General features: G+C 40.1%; 2 protein-coding genes across 4 annotated transcripts in view; one reads left to right on the top strand and one right to left on the bottom strand.

The window, feature by feature from the left end:
• NBEA (neurobeachin) overlaps nucleotides 1–23,001 on the bottom strand; it is a 547,470-nt gene that overhangs the window by 172,730 nt on the left and 351,739 nt on the right. For all 3 annotated transcript variants that reach the window (XM_073229196.1, XM_073229216.1, XM_073229206.1), the window contains exons 39-40: nucleotides 22,294–22,437; nucleotides 4,765–4,901 (exon numbers count right to left, since the gene is read on the bottom strand). In XM_073229196.1, the coding sequence (XP_073085297.1) occupies nucleotides 4,765–4,901; nucleotides 22,294–22,437 (281 nt within the window). The remainder of the gene's footprint in view (nucleotides 1–4,764; nucleotides 4,902–22,293; nucleotides 22,438–23,001) is intronic.
• Nucleotides 982–4,732, top strand: MAB21L1 (mab-21 like 1). The gene has a single exon (XM_017659161.3). The coding sequence runs from the start codon at nucleotides 1,114–1,116 to the stop codon at nucleotides 2,191–2,193; it is 1,080 nt and encodes a 359-aa protein (XP_017514650.1). The 5' UTR covers nucleotides 982–1,113; the 3' UTR covers nucleotides 2,194–4,732.

The following is a 23,001-nucleotide window of genomic DNA, read 5'->3' as shown; positions in this document are numbered from 1 at the left end:
AATTTTCAGATTGCTTCCAACCGCCGCAAATGAGGAAAAAACATAGGTAAAAACACCGCGCAACGTTTCTTAAAAAAGCATTCTAACACACAGAAGCATCAATGAAATTACACAGGTATTAAATCCATCTAAAGCCAACTTGCATCTACAAGCAAGAGCCACCTCTCCACCTGCTTTTCAAAAAGACCTCGAGGACTCACAGTCATTAATTAGCTCACTCTCAATGCAAGTCGGTGACTTTTGTTTTAGAAAACCCCATCTAGTTCGCTCACTGATGGCTGACCATTAATACACCTGTATTTGCATTTCCGCGGTGAAAAAAAAAAAAAAAGACACGCAGGGCTTTCCGCACAGAAGACAACCACACTTTTGCCCAATCTGCTCAGAACGTCAATATGCTTCAATTAATACCGAAGCTGGGAGATTCCTCTTGATTTCCAAAACTGTCTAGGCGGCCTGGGTGGCTTTCTGCCGGCAGCAGCCTCCTACCTTTAGTTTGTGGGGCCGTGTCCATGCGGGGGGATTAATTAGCCGGGCTGGAGCTGAGGAGGCTGTGGTGACGAGCCCGGTGGCGATTGGCCGCCAGCCTGCCTGGCCCTGCCTTTATAATTTCCACACGAGTGCATCTGGGCGCCGAGACGAGCCAGCAGCAGCTCCTTCTGACACATGCACACGCACACGCACCCCCCGCACACACGCAGCACACTCTTCCTCCATCCGATGAACAGTCCTGCACACACAATGATCACGGGGAGGCGTAAATAAATGCGGAAAGGGTTGCGCGCTGTGACCACGGCGAGGGCTCTGCTGGGTCTCGGCGCAACTTGGGTTCCATCCCCGGGAAGGTGATCTCTCCGGGCGTTCCTCCCACCCGAGGACTCTTTGAAGGAGGAAGCGACAGACGGGGGTGGGAGGAGAAGCGTCTTTCGCTTTAAGGGCGGCCGGGCGCGGAGAGAGCAGGACGGGGGCCGCGGCCGCGCGGAGGCGCCCCGGGGACCTTCCCGCGCGCGGCGGCCGGCTCTCCCCCCGAAGTTGGCTCCGGCCCGAGCAGCCGCGGTGGATCCCACGGCCTACTGCGAGACTCCGGTGTACAACCCGGATCTCTGCCCCAACATGATCGCGGCGCAGGCCAAGCTGGTGTACCACCTGAACAAGTACTACAACGAGAAGTGCCAGGCCAGGAAGGCCGCCGTCGCCAAGACCATCCGGGAGGTGTGCAAAGTGGTTTCCGACGTCCTGAAAGAGGTGGAGGTGCAGGAGCCCCGCTTCATCAGCTCCCTCAACGAGATGGACAACCGCTACGAGGGCCTCGAGGTCATCTCCCCCACCGAGTTCGAGGTGGTGCTGTACCTGAACCAGATGGGGGTGTTCAACTTCGTGGACGACGGCTCGCTGCCCGGCTGCGCGGTGCTGAAGCTGAGCGACGGGCGCAAGCGGAGCATGTCCCTCTGGGTGGAGTTCATCACCGCCTCCGGCTACCTCTCCGCGCGCAAAATCCGGTCCCGCTTTCAGACGCTGGTGGCCCAGGCGGTGGACAAATGCAGCTACAGGGACGTGGTGAAGATGGTGGCGGACACCAGCGAAGTGAAACTGAGGATCCGAGACAGGTACGTGGTGCAGATCACCCCGGCCTTCAAGTGCACCGGGATCTGGCCGAGGAGTGCCGCGCACTGGCCGCTTCCCCACATCCCCTGGCCGGGACCCAACCGGGTGGCGGAGGTCAAGGCGGAAGGGTTCAACCTCCTGTCCAAGGAGTGCCACTCCCTGGCCGGCAAGCAGAGCTCGGCCGAGAGCGACGCCTGGGTGCTGCAGTTCGCGGAGGCGGAGAACAGACTGCAGATGGGCGGCTGCAGGAAGAAATGCCTCTCCATCCTCAAAACCCTGCGGGATCGCCACCTGGAACTGCCCGGCCAGCCTCTCAACAATTACCACATGAAGACTCTGGTTTCCTACGAGTGCGAAAAGCACCCCCGGGAGTCGGACTGGGACGAGTCCTGCCTGGGCGACCGTCTCAACGGGATTTTGCTGCAACTCATCTCCTGCCTGCAGTGCCGGCGGTGTCCTCACTACTTCCTCCCGAATTTAGATCTGTTTCAAGGCAAACCCCACTCGGCCCTGGAGAACGCTGCCAAACAAACGTGGCGACTGGCGAGGGAGATCCTGACCAACCCGAAAAGTTTGGAAAAACTTTAGGGGACCATTGAATCGAGAGCCGACATGTGATCACTCTTCTCAATGTCCTAATTAAGTGTGAACTTCCTGTTCGATTCCTGTCTGATATTCCACTTGACAGTGCAAACAATCTCTTCCTTAAAAAAGGAATAATAAATCATACAATGTTGAGGCATCATCTCACCCACCCCTCCAAGGGGAGAAAAAAAAAATAGTAGTGAAGCGGATGGAGAAAACGCAAACCCACAAATATTAGAATACTTATTTACAAAGGATTTCGTATCTCTCTTGAAAAGTACACAGTAACACCCGGAAGACGACCCCAGGCTGTCATGCAAGCCACAGTGAACACTGCTTCACTATCAAAGGATTATAGCAGCCCTGGTGACTTAGGTGCATCTGTCTGTGAGTAAACACGATCTGGATATGCCATCTGAAGAAAAGTAGTGTATTATTTTGATTTGTAGCAAATACTGTGATCTCGCATTGTCTTTGAAAGTGTGGATGTTGGTGCTTTTGTGATTTGGTGAACAGAAGTTAAATGGCCATTTTGGATACTTCCAGATATTTTCCACTAACGGAGATACCATTTAAAGGTAGATTTCCTCCTGGTACATTTATGTCTTTGAAAGTGTCTGAACTTTAAAAAGTTTACATTTTGTTTCAAATATATTGCTTGTTCTATTTCTAACATTCCATAAATATACTTGAAATGTTATTTAAATATATTCAAAGAAATCTGAATTCAGCTTATATAATAACGCTTGAATATCTGAATTATATATTTGAAAAATGCACTTGAAATACACTGGAAAATTACTTTTGTGATTTAGATTTTAATTTCTGTTGCCGGTTTTTATTTAATTAGAAGCTAATAAAGTAAAATAAAGGTGTTGTGTCTCACTTTAAATTGTTTTTCTGTCAAAAGATGTAATGCTTCATTTTGGAATTTGAATACACTTGAATATTTTAAACATTTTGAGAAAGATGCTAATGAATCATTAAAAACAAAACCTTAATATACTGAAGAAAATCTCTTTCTGTAGAACTAAAGATAATGTACTCTCAGTTTCTAACTTACTCATAAAGCATTCCCCTTACAACAGACACAATTTAAATCTACTCTGCAAAGCTTGCTCTTCCGGGTTAGTATTTCTGTAGCAGTTTTGATAACATAAGGAAAATATGTCATCGCTGCAAAGATTGCTGAGTTAAAAAACAGTAACTCAGAGAAAATGAACTTAAGAAAGTAAAAATGCAATTTTCACAATCTGCATATGAAAACTGTGCTCTAAATTGAAGGTAATTTCTGGTCATTTTATGTCAAAAGTTATTTTATGCAATTAGGAGGTTCCATTAGATGAATAAATTAATCAGAAATCCAAACTTTATTTTTACTTCATAAGGCAAGCTAATGATAAAAGTATAAAGACAAACTTTAACTACTTTAAAATCAAATACACTGCTACATTGAAACTCATTTTTAACATTCTAGAAGTGCAAGAAGTCTTATGATTTTAATAATCAACAAGTATTAAAAAGGCTAATCACCTATGGGTCTGGAGGTAGTTAATTAAGATGGGGGTAGATTTTGGAATTTCAACTGCTATTCTACAAATAATGTTTTATAATGCTTTCAAGCTATATACAAATTAAATATAAATAATACAATTCCAAATTTATGGGAGCATTTGTCTTTGACTATTTTAGCATAATTGCCTCTGAAAAATATTTTAAAAGAGGATCTTTGTAAAATGATGCTTAAATATCTAGCATGACACTTATGCTCTTGAATTCTTAACCTCAGGAAAAAAGTTTACTAATTGCATAGTAACATAAAAGTGAAACACAATAAAACTGGTTTCATAAGAAAGTGCAGAGGTGTAGAGCTGCCCTAATACTTGGGTTTTAAAACCTACCCAATAAGATACAATAAATATTTATGCATTTAAAATCGTCCAAATGTGTATTTTTGAGCATTCCACCCAGAACACAAACTTTAAACATCTGAGCACTAGTATATAATATGTATACACATTTTAAATCAAAGGTTCTCAGAGAATTAGTTTCTCTTCCTCTTTAATTTACCTATAAAGCCTAATTCTTATTTCATCAGATGAAAATGGAATAATAGAAATGAAAATATATGTAAATGCCCCGCCCCCAGTTCGCTCATAATCTTTCAGTGAGCAATAATTCACACTGCAAGCTACACTTTTGGAAATTGAAAGTGATCTTAACAAGAAATTTCGTAAGACCGTTCCCAGTATTCCCAGAGAGCCCGAGATGCTGTTTCCCAAGGGACCTGGGAGCAATTGGCTTAACTACTAAATGTGCCCAAATGCACACACAAAGGCACTCAGAGAGACGGTTAAAATGTGTATGCTCTGGTAAGACAGGATTTCAAATCGTTAATATATTCTTCAATTCCATAAAATAGAGCGTGAGTTATTGCATTCATTTCATTTTCTACGAGCAAGAAGGGAGTGTGCTCCCCTCCCCCACTGTCATTTAAAACCAAGCAAAATTGAAAACCACTTCCTGCCACAAAGCCACCAGTACAGTACAGTACAGGGAGTCACACAAACTCACTTTTGCATCGATCTTCTTGAAGGCAGGATCATCCTCATCTACCTCGAAGTAAATTTCTGTCGTGGTGATGGAAAGAGTACCCTTGGCCACCACCACGGGAGCGATGAGCTGGGCAGGAGTGCTGAGAACCACTGGGCCTGAAAGACAGGGGCACCGGAGTCAGGTGGAGTCCCTGGGACCCTCTCCCTCCCATTAGGGTACCATAGGTTTTAATTTGTAAAGGTGTACTAAAAAAACGGTGCTTGTATTATTACGCACGCTCCTTTCATGTGAGGTAAGGTCTGCTTAGCTTTTATACATTACCTTATAATGAGATGAGAGATAAATAACTCCATGAAAACCCAAGAGGTCAGGACACCGAGTAAACGACCCTTAGCAAGCGAGTGTTGCAACCCCCGCCTGAAATCCTAGATGCCCCCTTTCCCCATTAAGCACCCCCACCTTTCAGAGAGCCTGGGCGTCAGCGCTGCTCCCCAAAGTCGGGCCTCGTGCAAAGCCGGTCCACTCGGCCCCAGCGCCCCCCAAGGACCGGAGGGAGCATGTGAAGGGGTACAGGGTCTAATGCACAAATGCCCCCGCACTAGCGGGTTTGTATCTTGCAGACAGATTCATACCGGCGTCCTAAGGCGCGCCACACGGGCACACGGACAGTAAATAATTTCTTACGTAGAAAAGAACGAAAACCGTAGCATGATTTCCTTTTCGAGTCAGTTAAAAGTGACGAAACTATAAAACACTGGAAAAAAACCGGTTATCAGAAAAGAGTCAGGAAAAGTGCTACTTTTCAACTTCTGAAACTAGAAGCAGCTTCGGTAGAAGATCTTGGAGAGGGTGCCCTCTGCGGCGCCCACGCCCGTCCCCGGGTCTGAGTCACGGGGGGAAACGGGGAGTTCACCTACTAGAATGCTAAGTCCAAGGCTGGCTACCTAACAGCCCCTCAGCGCCCCGGGCTGGGTGGGGGGCGCTCTTCCCCACCCCGGGCTGCAGGTCAGAGGCGACGTGCCCGTTCCCCCGGAGCTGGGGCGCCCTGCATCCCTCCCGCCCCCCGGATGCACCGGGTGGGGACCGCCGGCCAGGGGGCGGGGCGGCCCGCGGGGACCCGCGGGAGGTGGAGGCCCGGCTGCGGGCCTGGGTCCCGGGCGCGTAGCCCCGCCGCGCCGGAGCGCCCTGGAGAGGCGCATGCACCCCCATCCAGGCCGCCCCGGTCCGCAGGCCCGGGCCCCTCGGGCGGTACAAGCGGCGTCGGGTTTCGATCCCCCCTGCCCTCCTTTGTGTTTCGGGGAGGGGCTGTGCGCGCGCCCGGCCGGCCCGGCCGCTCCCTTAACCCTTCGGGCCCCGGGGCCGCTGCTGCTCCGGTCCCCGGGAGAAGCCCTGGCGCGGGGGGCGCGGGGGGCCGCGACCGGCGCGGGGGGCACGGGGGGCGTGGGGGCCGGCCGGCTGGGCGCGGAGGGCCGGGCATTCCTGGCTCCGGAGAGGTTTCTGGCACGTGGGGATGAAACATGGTCAGAAACATTAAAAATGGCGAGCTGCTCCTTCCTCTTAAAAAGTAATGTTACACATCCGAACAATGAAATTGGGGAAATGGATAAAAAAAAAAACAAAACCTCAAGAAACACATCATCAGAACCATCCACCTTGATTGACGGAACCACAGTGTGCATTTTAAGTACACAATTCCGTGAAGTTTTAACGGAGAACACGGTTCTCTACTTGTTTCTCTGCGTTTCTGAGAGACGGAGCTTCCTTTCGATTTTGCTCCACGGTCATTCTATGGAACTGAGATCTAATGGAGGTTTTCTACTTTGGGCTTCCAGCGGGTCCTTCTTTAAGAACGACACATCACGAAATACTCAGCCGTAATGTGTCATTTTTACCCCTGTCCTTTGCAACGCTCCAATGACAACTTCCAGTCCCATAGCCACGGCTAAGAGAGCTTTTGTGCCGCGGCCTTCAGGGAGCACAGCAGCCACACAGAGAAGACAGTTAACCCACTATGGCAACAGAGACGGGGGATGACGGTTTAATCCCTTTCGGGGAGCCTCTGGATTTTAGGGATCTGAGATTAAAATGTTTACATAAGGTGCCATCACAAACCAGCAGATCTTCTGCATGGATGATACTGTTATTTGAAAACCTCCAATCCCTTGCCAAATAAAAATAGTTTAAAGAAGGCAACAGCTCTCGATGCCAGAGAGAAAGGGATCTAGCAGATTGTTCTAAAAGATAACCAAGATTAAATATGGATCTTGGGTAATAGTACAGTCAGTGTTCATCACGGATAAAGATCTTTCTCTGTGGTGATGGGAATGATAGCATTTATACAACTATCAGTTCTTGTACGTTGCACATAATGTTATGATTCATGTAACTTTATCATAATACAGGCAATTTAGTAATTAAAGAAAAAGATAACCAAGTACAAACTAAGCGTTCTAACTTTGCTGGATGCTGTGAGTTGGGGACTGAATGTAGACATAGTCATTCCAATCACTACTGCAGCAATAAAAGGATAAATGTAATAATAAAGGTAATAATGTAATAAATATATCCTCAGCACAAATAGGGAGTAAAGTGATGGATATTAAAGGATACACACAGTGGATGGGTCAAAAGCTCCTCCCCTTGTTATTGATGCATACATACAACAGTTTAAAAGTTCACCATCCAAAGTGGTCACTAAAGGAAAAATAAATGTTATTTACTATATTTTAAGGAAATGATCCTTTGAAATGTTCAAAAACATTTCTGACATGAAAATAGTCACAGAGTATGTTTGCTTTATCTTTTAGAATTGACAATATCGTGTTTAAGGAATATTGATCCATTAGTATTTTTGAAAAAAGGAGAGGGATATTATTTGCCATTAACTTAAATGTTAATTTAAAATCTGAACTAGAACAAAGATCACCCAAGCATAATGAAAAGAATCCTCCAAAGAATAAACTTCTCTTTAGAGCCTAGCATCTTTAATCATTTGAGATGTTAAACCTAGAGTATAAAATACATATGTTTCATATTTGAAAAGAGAACTATTCAAATGTGTTTCAGAAGTAGAATGTTAAAAAATACTTGTGGGTTTGGAGGACCCTACTGAAAACAAAATTCCAAGCCTAGAAATCTTAATAACAGTACATCAACTTTAAACTTAACTTTATAGCAATAAATGCTGTGTTTTTACTATACAGTAAAAAGGTACATTTCACATTTATACTTAACTACTAGTTTAATAGTCACAATTTTGGGCTATGGATATATCAATATCCTTCTGCCAAATATCAGCAATATAACACATCTGTAGTTGAAAAAGTTGGATTCATTACTTGCTTGCAATGAGGGAGACACAGGAAGTGGGGGGCAACTTAGTAAAGGGGTTTCGAAAAGGACTTATTTGTAAGATCTGGGCTTTGGTTAAGTGATTTGCGGAAGGATTTAGGAAGCAAAGATGATTCTGTGATTGGTGTTTTAACAAATCTTATCTAGAGAGAGGGAGGGCCAGTTCTAGGCTGAAGCTGTAATTAGCAGAGAAGGAGCAGACACTCATATACTCACAGTCACCAGGAGAGGGGGATGTGTGGTGTTTAGGTGGCAGGCAAAGTGACCCTGTTTTTGTCTGCGTGCTTGGAAAAAACCATAAAGTTGTTTTTTTGTCTCAAGCAGCACCATGTAACCTTGTCTGATATTGGTGTTCTCTGCGGCTGTTCTGTCCAACAGGAGAACACCAGGCCTGGCTGTGAGCTCCAGGCCAGTTCCCAGCAATACCCAGGCCTCCTTGCAAGGGCAGAACTGTTTCCAGAGGCAGGGGGCAGCTGTTCTTTTTCTCAGATAGAGGAATACACATAGGTATTTTTAGGAGGGTCAATAGCATTCCAGCTATTAAAAGGCAATTCAAATTTCAAACAATGCTAAGATTCTTTACATGCTTCTGTATAAATCACAACAAAGAATATATAGATACAGCGAGTTGAGTTTAATTAAAATTGGCATTTATAATTATTTGATGACTTGTAATTGGCAAAAACTGTATTTAGTATACAAGAAATTACATTGTATTCTAGAACTTGAATATTTACTAAATTTAATGTTAATAAAAGTTTATTAGCTATATGGATTTTCTCCAACCTCAATTATTATGAAACTACATGTTCAATTTGCTTTTGGAACATGTAAAAGACGATTATTTTGGGATGATAAACACTGACTAATCTTTTTAAACTTATTGAACTTAAAACACTGACCTTATTAGAAGAAATAAAACTAATATGGAATCCTTCAGTTTAGTGCAAAATGAAGACAAAAATATTGCAAGGAAGTAAACTTTTATAATTCCTATAATGTGATAAAGGTTGTAGGAAAATAGCATTAGCAATTGAACATACCTAATATTATATTACTTTTAAGTACAGCACTATCCATTTGAAGAAATCATTTCCCCCCCACAGAATTAAAAGGATAAAATGCTTTGATCTCAACACAACTTAGCATTAATTACTGAAGAATATGAGAAAGTTAAAACTTTGTTTCGGAATCTTAAAAAAGCTTTAAGCATTAAGAAAATGGAAGTGTCTGCATATGTGCCCAGGGAGTGTGAAGATAGGAGCAAATATGGAACAGCCGAGATACCTGTCATCCAGGAAGCTTGATTCTCTGGCTTTCAGGCATTTTGAGATGGTTCAAGGAAAAAGAAAGTATAACACAATTTCTAAACAGAGACTCTTTTCCTTCTATAAAGAGAATATTAACAGTGGCTCAACTATATTATAAGAATGATTCTCTGAAATTTTCAAAAACTTTTCAGGCATGAAAACAGTCACAGAGTATGTTTGCTTTAATCAGGAAAATATAACTTCAACAACCCATATAAGACATACTCAAGAGTTACTCATTTAACTTCTAACTTATTCCCTCCATCCCTAAAATGCACATAGAAACACACACACACAACACACAGCACACACACACACACACACACACACACACACACCAAAGTATCCATCAGAAACCCTCTATAAACCCAAGTTTTATTCAAAGCTCACTGTACCCAAGAACTGGCCTCTTTCGCTTTTTGGTGACTTCTTAAACATAACCCATTCTTAGATTAACAATAACCCATCATCCCCAAAGTGCCCTGCTTCCTTAGATTATTACTGTACAAAATAATATAGTTGCTTAAGGACACACATTATTATTCCTGAATCTGAGTAAACCTATGGCTGGTAAAACTCAACACAGTCTGAAACACAAATGGAAAGAATGTGAGCCCTCTCTATAAGAGCGACTGAAGACTGCATTTTAACAAAATACCTGCTCTTCATGGTGGAACTTTCTTTTGGTACTAGTATTATTGAAAATATCATCTTATTAAATGTGTTTACAATAAATAATTTAAAAAGTACTAAGAGACATTCTGATAGCATCTAACTTTAACCTACCATTTCCATTTTTTGATTTATTTGTAGAACAGATGATTCTTTTTTGTTAAGAAGAAAGCAACAAAAACTAGTGCATTTTCCACAAAGGCAATGAGTGATTTTTACAGAAGAAAAAACTTACAAAACATGTATACTCTAAGTATCCCCGAGTTATTTTTCTAGCATGAAAATATACTAAAACACAGGTAGTTTTAATGTTCACTGTGAAAATTTGCTCTACCTTTTGACTGAATAGGTGATTCAGCTGAGGTTTGTTTTTGGTTATATCACATTTAGTTCAACATATGGAATACATTTTTCACTTTCTGGAAGGGTATTGACTATTTTATGGCACTAGGATATCATTTAGTGATCAAGAAGAGAAATTCCTACTAGCCTAGATGAATGAATAGACCAGAGGAGATGATTTAAATCTCTGGCCAGGGGGACTATGTCTTTGCACCCCTTGATTGGAATTGCTTACATGTTTCCATAGTTTCCTGGGCACATGTTTATTTCAGCACTTGTCATATACTGAAGATATGTATTTAAAGGTCTGCTCCTTGCGTTAGGCATAAGATACTTGAAGACGGGCATTATCTTCTTCATTTAATGTGGGGTACCTGTCACATAGTATGCAATCTGTGTTTATGGAATTGAATAGAGAAAATGATATACAGCATCGCTGCATTTTGTCATAATACAAAGGCCACTTAACAGATTACACCTTCTATATTTTCCTGGGATTGATTTCAAATTGTTCTTTAAAAATATGAAAGGCACTGCATTTTACAGAAAGCATAAATTTAAAAAAATGCTGAAAAACACTGACAGTTATAATGTGGTCATTTTAGCTATAATGCATACATATTATTTTTTAAGGGGCATAATTTTATAACTCCCATATTTGCCTAGTGTGTAAGTTGTTCTCTCTTTGTAAATTAAATGCGTAGAGAGACATATTTAACTCATTCATTCGTGTAGCCTACAAAAACTATTCACTGTTGTGGGCACTAAGAGAAGGCAATAATGTATAAGCATGGATTTTAACCCAAAGAGCTTTAATACATAGGGAAGATAGGATATATACAGAAATAATTATGACATAGGGAGGAAGGGTAGCTAAGCATTGTTAAAGCACTTTACATGAATTAGTATCATTTACTCCTCATGGGGGTGGGGCGCATAGCTGGGCTGGGAAGGTCAGTCAGTGACCTTGGAAGTGGGCTGTAATCCGTGGGTCCGATCTGCACAGGTGTCTACGAGAGGGCCCTGTAAGCAGGGGAGAGGAGCTTGGACAGACACCCGGATACAGCAGATGAGCAGGGACAAGTGAGACTGGCCGTGACTGGGATGTGTACAGGGAAGCAGTGGGAGGTAGAACTGGAAACAGCTTGGATGCCAGATTTTTAGGTTAAAGAATCAAGGATTAAAGTTCAGGTATTAAAATGTGGAGCAACAGCATTTATCTTTGGGCATCACCCATCTTTTAGAGAAGATGATTAAACATACGGCCCTTCCCTTGAAAAATCCGCACATACCGATCTATCCATCCTGACTGCAGAATGAATGAGGTGCTCCTATTTTGCAGAAAAATTCAGTTTTGTCATTTACCTTGACATCTTTTCCTATCTAAAACTTTTTACATCCCTGCATTTATCATCATCGCTGTTTATCTAGTTTCAGAAAGTACATCTTTCATTCTGTTCAAGCCAGTTACTCTGCTCACCGGGCTTTGGACTGCTCCCTCGACCCAGCCCCTTCGAGCTGCTCCGTTACCTGTGTCTCTCCTTTGCTCAGCTTCTAGAGGCTCCTCCCTCCCGTTCACTCTTAGCTCCTCCCTCCCGTTCACTCTTAGCTCCTCCCTCCCGTTCAGTCTTAGCTCCTCCCTCCCGTTCAGTCTTAGCTCCTCCCTCCCGTTCACTCTTAGCTGCTCCCTCCCGTTCAGTCTTAGCTCCTCCCTCCCGTTCACTCTTAGCTGCTCCCTCCCATTCACTCTTAGCTCCTCCCTCCCATTCACTCTTAGCTCCTCCCTCCCGTTCAGTCTTAGCTCCTCCCTCCCGTTCAGTCTTAGCTCCTCCCTCCCGTTCACTCTTAGCTGCTCCCTCCCATTCACTCTTAGCTCCTCCCTCCCGTTCACTCTTAGCTCCTCCCTCCCATTCACTCTTAGCTCCTCCCTCCCGTTCACTCTTAGCTCCTCCCTCCCGTTCACTCTTAGCTCCTCCCTCCCGTTCACTCTTAGCTCCTCCCTCCCGTTCACTCTTAGCTCCTCCCTCCCGTTCACTCTTAGCTCCTCCCTCCCGTTCACTCTTAGCTCCTCCCTCCCGTTCACTCTTAGCTCCTCCCTCCCGTTCACTCCTTTTGGCCTCACCCTCTTCAGCTACTGAGGGCAAAGCGTTAGGGAAGTACATCTTCATTTAATGTCAGACTTGGAAAAGTTTATCCATCAACTTTTAAAAAATAACAAACCCATGCAACAAACTCTTTTTAAACCCAGAATTTTCCAAACATCTTTAACTCTACTTTGTTTTTCTCATTAATATATTACAACATACCTGTGTTCCCAGGAATATCAGTTTGAGAAATGCTTGACTTCTACAGCATACTCTTGTTTCTCTCACTTCTAGAACATACTATTAGTTCTCACTTTCAGAAACCCACTACGAATCCTCTCTTGTTCTCTCCTGCCTGACTTCTGTCTGGGTGACTTCGGTGGGCCCTCCTTCCCTGGGCCCCGTCTAACCTTGTACCAAGTCAGGGCCTTTGGCTTACTGCTCACCTCCTTGCAGACTCACACCTTCCTTGGGTGAGTGCGTGGTCTTCATTATGAACGCCGTGCCCAGCCTGGCTCTCAAAGGTCAAACCTTCACATCCACTTGACCATGCTGGGTATCCCACTGACCCAGCTGAGCCGCTGCTGTTCACTCCTCTCTCCCCTGAAGCCCTGCACCCTCACATTCCCAAATACATTTAATAGCATCCCTATTACTCCCTCTCTCTGGCCTGAGCTGTCTCATTCCTCCTCCTCACAACGAGTCAATTGTCACAGTCCCACACATGTTACTTTTTAAGTGTTTTTTTTGAAGCTGCCTTCTCTTTCTTGCCACCACCAATTTAGTTCATGCCTTCATCACCACTGTAAGTCTGGGCATCCTAAAACCATAGTCTACAGTGGGCAGATGAATAGAAAAAAAAAATTGGATGCGATCCTGCCATGCTTAAGTTGGGGTCTGGCATCAGTGAATAAGGAGCCGTCAGCTTTTTCCAGCTCTTATTTCTACTATGTGCGATGAATTTTGACATGTTCTATTTGCATCTTTTCTTTTCTCTTTTGTTTAATTTATAAATAATGCTGGTAATAACCAACATAACTGATTGACTAGCCCACCATTGGGTTCCAACTTGGAATTTTAAAAAACATGGATACAGTGGGCATGAACTAGAGTTATAACAGAGACAGGGAGAAGTGGGTTTAAATCTCGGCTCACCTGTTCTTTTTATGTAATCATGAATAAATAACCTAATGTCTGAACTTTAGTTTCCACATCTTAAAGTGAAGTATAATACCTACTGCAGGAAGTTGTAAAGTTATCAGCCTGCCGTAGTGTTTTCTCCCAAGAAATGTAAGCTGTCCCCCAGCTTCCTGTGCTCACCCACACTTACATCTTTATTAATTCTCTTACATTTACCCCCAGAAAATCGGCTGCTGAATAGAGACTCATCCTCACAGCCCAAGCGTAGATGCAAGATTTATTTTTTTTTGAAAGTTTTCTGTCACACTGGGTTCTTAGCATTCCTGCTTTATATACACATTAAACTTGAATAGCACTATGACTATACTGAGCTGTTTTATCTGTTTGTGACTTAAAATGAAGGGAAAATTCAACAGAGCTTTTGAATTAAAAAAGCATAAAACACTGTAATCAGTCATCTTCTGACCAATAAAACTGCCTAAAAATTTTATCTGGAAAAAGATATTTAACAATACTTTGCACACTCAGTCTGCCTTTCTCTTCTTTTTGTCGACAGAAAGTACTCGACTTGTATCTATTAGACTGATGATCTCAACTGTTGGAGCAGATTCTACTTCTGTGACTACTTACAAATTGATTGCCATGTATATACTTGTCCTAAATGCTGTTGATGTTTCTGCAGCACCAAGCCATGGAAATAAAATACTTAAACAACTAAAATGTTTTCAGCATGTAGACTGATTTGCCCTTTTGTGGCATTGTGCTAAACAGAGGGGCAAAATCAGTTTTCCCCTAACGTTTGAATTAGTGCCCAAGTCTTTGAGAGAGGGCCACGGAGAGCTCGCAGGTGGGGCAGGGCTATGATGCTGAATACCCACGTCTTCCTCTTCTCCAAGCTGCTAACATCCACTGCTTGGCATTAGATAAACAGTTTTGTTACTATATATATATATTAATGTGTGTGTCTGTGTGTGTGTATGTTTAGACTTCAATCCAACTGTGACGACAAAGGAGCCACATTCATATACTTTTCTACATGGCTTATGAAGGTTTAGTTCCCTACAGGAGAGAAATGGTCTATTGGTGTGAGTTAACTGAATTGTTTATTGCCCCTATTTTTCAGGTTGGTAGTGAGTATAATTACAAATCTGTAGTGGAATCACTTTATGGGAAAGTAAGAAATAAAAATGGGTTTCAACTAGAATGCTGTGTTACATAGAACAAACCTCATCACTGTGGTTTGTGAAACACTTGCAGGATAACAAAGAATGGCTTACTCTTAAAAATAAAACAAAGATGTAAGAATGCTATATATGATTTGAATTGTGGTTGATGACTAGTAAATATAGCTGAACTCTGTCCTTTTACTATATTTTAAACTTACATTGTTTGGGTAGTAGAGATGTTGTTATAATTAAGAGTACCCTGAAAGTATTTTTATAGACTACAGAGTCCGTGGTTGAAGGGGACATACTTCTTTTTTGGAAATACAGAAATACGGATAGAGTAAAAAAAATACTTGCAGACTCTAAAATGGCCTTGTAGACACTGTAAAATAATGAAGAGAGACTAAGAAGGCTAGAAATTCAAGGTGAAGCTTTTATTTTTTTCTTACAACTTTTTAACTGAATCAAAAATTAAGTTAGAAATAGAAATATTTTAGCTTTTATAAGACATGGTTGTAAGACCATTTTTTTGTAAAGACATCAGATCGTCTCTGAGGGCTTTGTGAATTCTGTGTTTGAAGATGAATGTGAGCCCTTTGGGTACACTATTTATGACGGCAAAGCAACTTCCTAATTCAAAGGGAGAGAAAAAAAGACATAAAGCCTCATAAGGCTTTTTCAACATCAAATAGTTTTTACTAAACAATATTTTGATGAGTTAAGTGTGAGTGAGTCAGGGACATATGGATTAAATTTCCCTTGAAATACACATGGGTTTAAAAATTAAGGGGAAAATCCAGAGCATTTTAGAGAATCCAATATGCTTGAAGGACATTTTCTTCCCTACGTGCAAATATTAGGTTGATTCAATTCTAGTTAGACTCTGCAAACAAAACTACATAAGAATAAATATGGAGGAATCTTTTAAAAAATACTAGTTTTGTCAGAGAATGAATGCTCATTCGCCACATGAGCATCGTCCTGTGCGGAGCAGTTAGGCCTAAGCAATCAGAGGCTGAGTAAGAGTTGATCTGCGCCTAGGCAACACTGAATGTGTTCTCTTCAGTAGTATTTATTCTCTTAATCCATTAAATAGCTGTAATAAAAATGTTCTGGTTTTGGCACATACTCTTTTTTTCCCTTTACTAAACAACATTTTTCTGAAAAACTCTGAGCTTTTAGAATTCTTTTATTTTTCATCCTATTTTTGTAGAATCTTGAGATCTTCCTCCTTATATGTGTTTTATCTTCTTCTTTTTTTTTTTTTTTTAGGTTAGTATTTAGGCAACAGTCAGTTTCTATATAAATGTTGCCTCTGGTAGCTGGACATTCCAAACTAGAACATCTGAAGACATACATGATCTATGTGGTCCATGTAGCTGTGTCCCTTCCCTTGGGCAGGGAGCCATAGTCTGTGCCACAACTTCCTGGTTCTTTAAGCGACTGACAGGTAGTGGCAGTAGACTCACTTCTCCTGGTGATTATTTTGTCTCTCAGTCTCTGAGTCCCCGCGTTCCATGTACTCACACTAAGTATTCAACAGACATTAATGAATAATCAAATGAGTGTGTTAATGGAAGTCAAACAGAGATTAGGGAGGTAGAACGGTCCACCTTAAAAAAAATTCTAAGCAAGTTTCCTTTTCTCCCCTCATCATCCGATACCTGTTTCCACTTTGAATTAGTGCAACACAGATGACAGAAAAGGGAAACAATTTCACCAGGTAACAATAAGAAACAGTCGCTAGATATCAGTGGAAGTATATCTGGGGACTGATGGCCATTAAAGTGAGTCATGTAGGGAAGGCGACTGTCACATGAGTCTCTCCTGCTGTTGCTTTTAGTAGACTTTTTCCTTATTTCTGTTTTTCTCATTCTTAAATTCCAAATTGCATTTTTTTTCCTGAATTTCAGACTCTTGACTTTTTGGCAAGTGTGTGTGTGTGTGTAAAAGATTATAAATCTACCACTTTGAAAAACCCACATAAAAAAATCCAACTCTGGCACTCCAACACTTCGTCACCATGTTGCTAGGTCCCTATACTAACTGCTTTTTAAAATATTCAAAATAACATTACAACATTACAATCCAATGGTTACAGACTATTGTTTCCATGTGATATAGAAATTTTGTTTTGATTAAGAATCACAGTGGTATTGTGACTTTAAAAATGGGAACCTTAAGAGACATTTAATTAAAATGATGCAGTTATAGCAGGAGTTATGACAGAACAAAAGAACAAAGATTTGCTTAACTTTAGGTGTTCTTGGCCTGGAAAAGTCAAGGGATGAGTCGAGCAATTCTCTGAATGATTTAATTTAGTATGAGCAGATGACCCGATAATTCAAGCCCCCAAATATTTAATTTCAATAGTTCAAAATAAGTTTTGTTTTGTCGTTTGTTTTTGGTTCAAATCACCCAGATAATTGTCTCGGCTCCCTAGTTTATTGTACCTACATGAACTTTTTCAATGGGAACCTGTTAAAGGCAAGTAATTATGTTAGAAGATTTCTTCATGATTTAAAGGTACATGAGATATGGTCACTACCCTCAAGGAATTTATACTCTAAAAGGAAAGAGAAAACATACAGAAAAGCAACTACAAGGCTTTATGTGATAAGGTCTTAAGGATGATATAACCAAACTTTTTATGGGGTGCTATAATAAAAAAGACAGATAATAACCAGTGTCGGGAAGGATGTGGAGAAATCAGATGCCCCCACACTACTGATGACAATGTAAAATGATGTAGCCACTTTGCAAAACAGTGTAGCAGTTCCTCAAAAAGTTAAATATTGAGATATTATTTGGCCCATTAACTCCAGGTCTAGGTATATACTTAAGAGAAATGAAAACATAGGTTCACATGGAATGTTGTTCATGAATGTTCATAGCAGCATTAATCATCAGAGCCCAAAGGTGGGAACAAATCCAATGTCCATCAGCCAATGAACGGATGGATAAACGGTGGTACATCCATACAATGGAATATTATTTGCCATGAAAAAGATATGCATGCTACAACAGGGATGCACCTTGAAAACATTAAGTAAATGAAGCCAGTCACAAAAGATATGATTCCATTTATGTGAAATGTCCAGAACAGACAAGTCTATGGGGACAGAGAGTCTATCAGTGGTCCTCTAGGGCAGTTGAGGGAGGATGGGAAAATTGTGGGGGAATAACCAAACAGTGTTAAGCTATGAAATGTTCCAGAACTGTGGCAACAATTCTCTAACTCTGTGAATATACTAAAAGTCATTGACATGTGTACTTAGAATGGCTTAGTTGTATGGCATGTGAATTATATCTCAAAAAAGTTGTTACCAAAAGAATGTTATGGGTATGACAAAACTGGATTGTGAATATTTGATTTGTGTTTTAAATAGGTCTAAAAAATGGTAGATTGTGATAGGAGGAAATAAGGGAGGCTGTAGAACAGAGATGTGTGAAGCGTATTTCAGGTAAAGAATGAAGTCTGGACACTGGTGTAGGCCAGTGGAAAATCCTGAAAGTCATTAGACATTAAATAGGTGGGTGAATCGTTGGTAATAACAGCTTATGTACATATAAATCTTTATATTTACAATTTCTGGAAATTATAAAGCAAAAAAGGATCACCACCATCATCATTAACTCAGAATTCCTTAAATTAGGAAGATTAGCTAACATTTGGAAATAATAATAAAGGAATCTAGATGAGTTACAACTCTACCATATAGAACATTTCTATTGTCACTCAGCATATGTGACAGAACCATCACTTGAAAAGAAAGGACTTACATTTCATTAGGGGTACACAATGCTATTGGTTGAATTAAATCATTCACTTGTCAATTTACATAAATTTGAGTTTAATCTTAAACTTGCCAAGCTAAGTTTTGAATTAAAATCGAGATTTTAGATTAAAACCAGTTGCATTATACTAATCAATTACAGTATTTTAAATAACAATATAATTAGTAAGTTGAAATTTTTAGTTACATAAGGAATATTAGGTGCTAATTCACTTTAGTGAATCACTACAAGCTAAAAATCAATTAAAATAAGTTAGAGGTTATTAATATCATTACTTAATTGATTGGCATACCTCTATATTATGATATTAGCCATTTGGTAGAATAGATAATAAATTGAGTAATTAATAATCACACACATTTAACTTGCCTCTTGAGATGAACAGCTTGGGGAGAAAGGGAACTAAAAGTGAACAGAAAATTATATGACACTTAAAGCTGTAGCACTCTGTGGAACATATAATCCTTATTAGAACTAGAAAACTCCAAAGAAAGTGGAGAAAACATGAGAAAGGGTCAATATTAATACAAAATTGTGCTAAAGATTATCAGATATTTTTTTTAACTTACCAAAATGATTTTGAGGAACACATATATAAAACTGAAATTAACTACTTATGCATAGTCATAGACTTCTAAGTATAGTATAATAAAGCCAATGTAAAAATTGAATTATAAACTGAGGCTCTGTTTTAACATCATTTTTGAAGAGTCTTTAAGTATACAAACATATATTTAAATACACTATTTGGTGTATTTAATTTAAACCATACACTATGTATTTATAAGGAAATTTATTTTTTCATATACTTCTTAACCATATGTAAGCTACTTAATCTTTCTTGGCCTCTATATCTTCATTTGTAAAATTGGGGTAATAATAGTGTCCCCTTTTATAAGGTCGTTGTGAACACTAAATGGGATACTCTACATAAAGCCTTTTGAACACTACCTGATTCCTAAGACGTGTTAGCTATACTTCCTATTTTTTTCTTTTTATAAACAGAAACTAACTCAATCTTTTAACCCAAAAAACAGAATTAATCTTAACTAAATTAGTACTTTCCCTTAGTTTTCCATCCTAATCAGCATATAATTTTTTCTTTTGAATTTAACTTGACTGTTAAGTAATATTGCATAGTGACAAATTATAATGTGTGATCTCCTCACCTGTGTTCCTGTCAGCAAAACAGGGTTTTTTAGGAACAGGAAAATGAGTTATGTTAATCAGCAAGTGTACATTTACCATTATTACTATAAAAGTTGCGTATTCATTCTTATAAAATATAAAACCTAAGAACTTGAATTACTTTTATATATTTAAGATATATTTCTTGTATTAATAATATGCAAACCATATCACTAAGTTAACTCATGAAAAGATAAACCTGTAATTCTCATCTCATAGAAGGAAAATAGGCATTTGTCATTTTACACATTTCCAGACACCAAATCTCAGATTACATTAATTTTGTACACAGAACTTAGGATCTCCTGGCTTTTAATTTTGACTTAGAGTTTGAAGTTTTCTTTGGACAGTTTAGCACAATAAGGCAATTTGGAGTTAGTTACATGTTATAAATGAGAGAGACATTATTTAACATAATTTAATTTCTGAGACAGATGACAAAAAAAAGGCATATTTAAGTGGTCTGAAACTTTATTAACAACTGATTACTACTGGTTTGTAATTACCTTCTAAAAATGATTTTTATGTGGCCTGTCACTCTCATGCCAATCTAGATTGATAAACAGGCCCCAGCAGTTATGCAAAGAATCTATGTATGTCCTTATATATTATGCAGCCTGCCTCTGCGACCCTTCCTTCTTCGTGAAACATCCGTCTCCTACTTTTCTATGCACTCCAACTGCACGGTCACACTGCGGACCACTGTTTTAAAAATGAACAGTAAAGACTGGGTAAAGGATCAATATTTTAGGACATTTTGTAAGATTTTTTCATACATAAAGACTCCACAGGAAGAGCCTGAACTGGGACCAGGTGGATATGGAGAAAGCAGAAGTGATCAAAGAAAAATCTGTTTACAATATAGAAGTAAAAAAGACAATAAAGACTCTTGATAGAGTCAAGGGTCAGGATCCACACAACTTGATTTTTAAATGATTTATTTCAGGCATACTTTCATTGTTCTTTAGGTTGTTTTTTAACATAATGTTACTTTGGGAATTTTGTTTATAAGCACAAATTATTATTGATAATGACTCTAGCTACCATTAAAGGAGAGACATATAAAGGGGTTGTTAGTCTTTATTGGATTTTGCCCCTGGTATTACTGGGCAGCTCTTATTATAATAACCTTCAAGTAACTGGCTGTATTTGCATCAACTAATTAATTATCTTTAATGGGAACTAAGGACCAGAGAGTCTAAACTAAATTATAACATTACTAAACATATCTGTTAGCATATTGTGAATGAGGAAAAACAACACACTATCTAAAAAGGTCAGGAAGCATGGTTGTGAATTTTCTCTAATTCTTTATGATCAAGAATAAGACAAGGAAAAGAGAAAAGAAATCTGTGGACAAAAAGAAAGAATGGACTTCATTTGTTTAAATTTCTAAATGGCCTCAGATAAATCTCTAACCAAACCACAAAAACAACAAAAATCACAACTTGGACATTGTTTTAGGAATTCAAGGCAAATGTAAGTTCATAGACTGAAGATTAGTTTTAACTAGGAAATATAGTTTTCATGGCACAGAAATGTTAATAATAGATATATCTGGGAACTGGTGTCAGAATAACCTTAAGAAATATTTTCTAGAAGAGGGGGAATAACACACCATCTTGTTTACATTTAGCAGTAACATCTTCTCTTTGATAGAAAGAGCTCATCTCTAAATGGTGGAAATATCATCAAAGGCTTTCATAAGGCATGTTACGTAATTTCCACCACACTTCCGAAACAAGGGAGCTATTTTGTGAACAGAATGATGAATATACGCCCACTTCTCTATCACCGTCTGCGACCTCAATGTTGTAGGGGCTGAAAGTACAGAACTGAGATAAGACTTAGCCACTTTTTGGGACTCTAAAGCAGGAGGTTTTAACCTGAGATCTAGGATATAATGCCAGGGACTGGCTTCCAGGCGTCAGTGAATCCTTTGAAACAGTGCACGAAATTGTAGGTGCACTTTCATGAAGCATTCTGCTTTTACCAGATTCTCAAAAACGGGTTAAAACCCCAGAAAGGTTATGGGACGACATTCTAAGATACCCACATGCCATCTGGTCCCCGCAGATGCTGCTCTGACCTTAGACCATCACCAAGACAAGGTGAAGACTGAGGTGTGCAGGGGAAAGCATGTTTACCAGTGGTGGGGACTGGCAGCAGGGACAGAGGAAAACCCAGATATGCGGGGCAAAGAGTGACAGCAGGGAAAAAATGGCAAATCCGACAGTTACTTGGCTGAAATGGCCATTCTTCACAGCGTACAGAAAGTAGATACTATTCATTTATGGCCATGAAAATACGTATTTCTTTGCTATACATTGTCCTCTCTTCAATATTAGAAATGAGATACATTATTAACATTCACATGACTGAGCAGTGTTCGAACTATTGGCAAACAATTATTCGTCAGGAGATAGATTTTAAATTCACTAATTTTGTGTCTATTTATTACTTTCAACAGATAGAAAAAAATATTTGAAAATTTACCTGCAAGATTGTCGATTTCTTTCTCCTGCAGCAGGCTGACTGCGTCATCGTCTCCTTCTAGCATCAGTTCGGTCTCCGCATTCTGATTCACTATTGCTTGACTTCTGAATGTTTTCTTCGACTTTACAACATCGTCCTCGGTGCCTAGTCACAACCGAAATGCAGTATTAGGTCATTGTGGTTGTTTTGTTTTCAGTGAGCATTAGAAAGAATTTATTACTTATAATTATACACTGCATTTACTTATTCAGAATCATAGAACATTTTAGCCTTCTTTATCTTGTTTGGGCTTCTAAATAACTCTGTGAGAAAGGCAGGGAGGTATAATCATCTACCCTTAATTTACGGATGAGGAAACAGGCTGAGAAAGCTACATGCTCTGTCGCGGGACCTACGCGTTGGCTGGTGGTAGAGAAAGGATTCTCTGTAATCCACGTCGTGAGGCTCTAAATTAACAGCACGTTCTATGAAAAATCTGTACCTCGCCACAAACTTGGTTCCCTGACCCATAAAATTACACAATTTTTGCACAATCATGCTTCTGTGTGAATTACATAATTGATCGGGTTATTTTTGAAAATAGATGAGGTAAAAGTATGAAGCAAACAAGAAAGCATTCACATCTGACGGGACAAAGAGTAGTTATCAGGAAACTACAGAAAGGTGGAGCTGGGAATGATGCGGACAGATAGTGTACTTCCCGACGGC

Source organism: Manis javanica, chromosome 1, assembly GCF_040802235.1.
Source record: "Manis javanica isolate MJ-LG chromosome 1, MJ_LKY, whole genome shotgun sequence".
NCBI lineage: Eukaryota > Metazoa > Chordata > Mammalia > Pholidota > Manidae > Manis > Manis javanica.
The sequence above is the reverse complement of the archived record's forward strand: the minus strand, read 5'-3'. Positions and strand labels throughout refer to the sequence as shown.

Excerpts from the sequence above, each read along its gene's own strand:
- MAB21L1 (XM_017659161.3), top strand. The coding sequence starts at position 1,114 with ATGATCGCGGCGCAGGCCAAGCTGGTGTACCACCTGAACAAGTACTAC.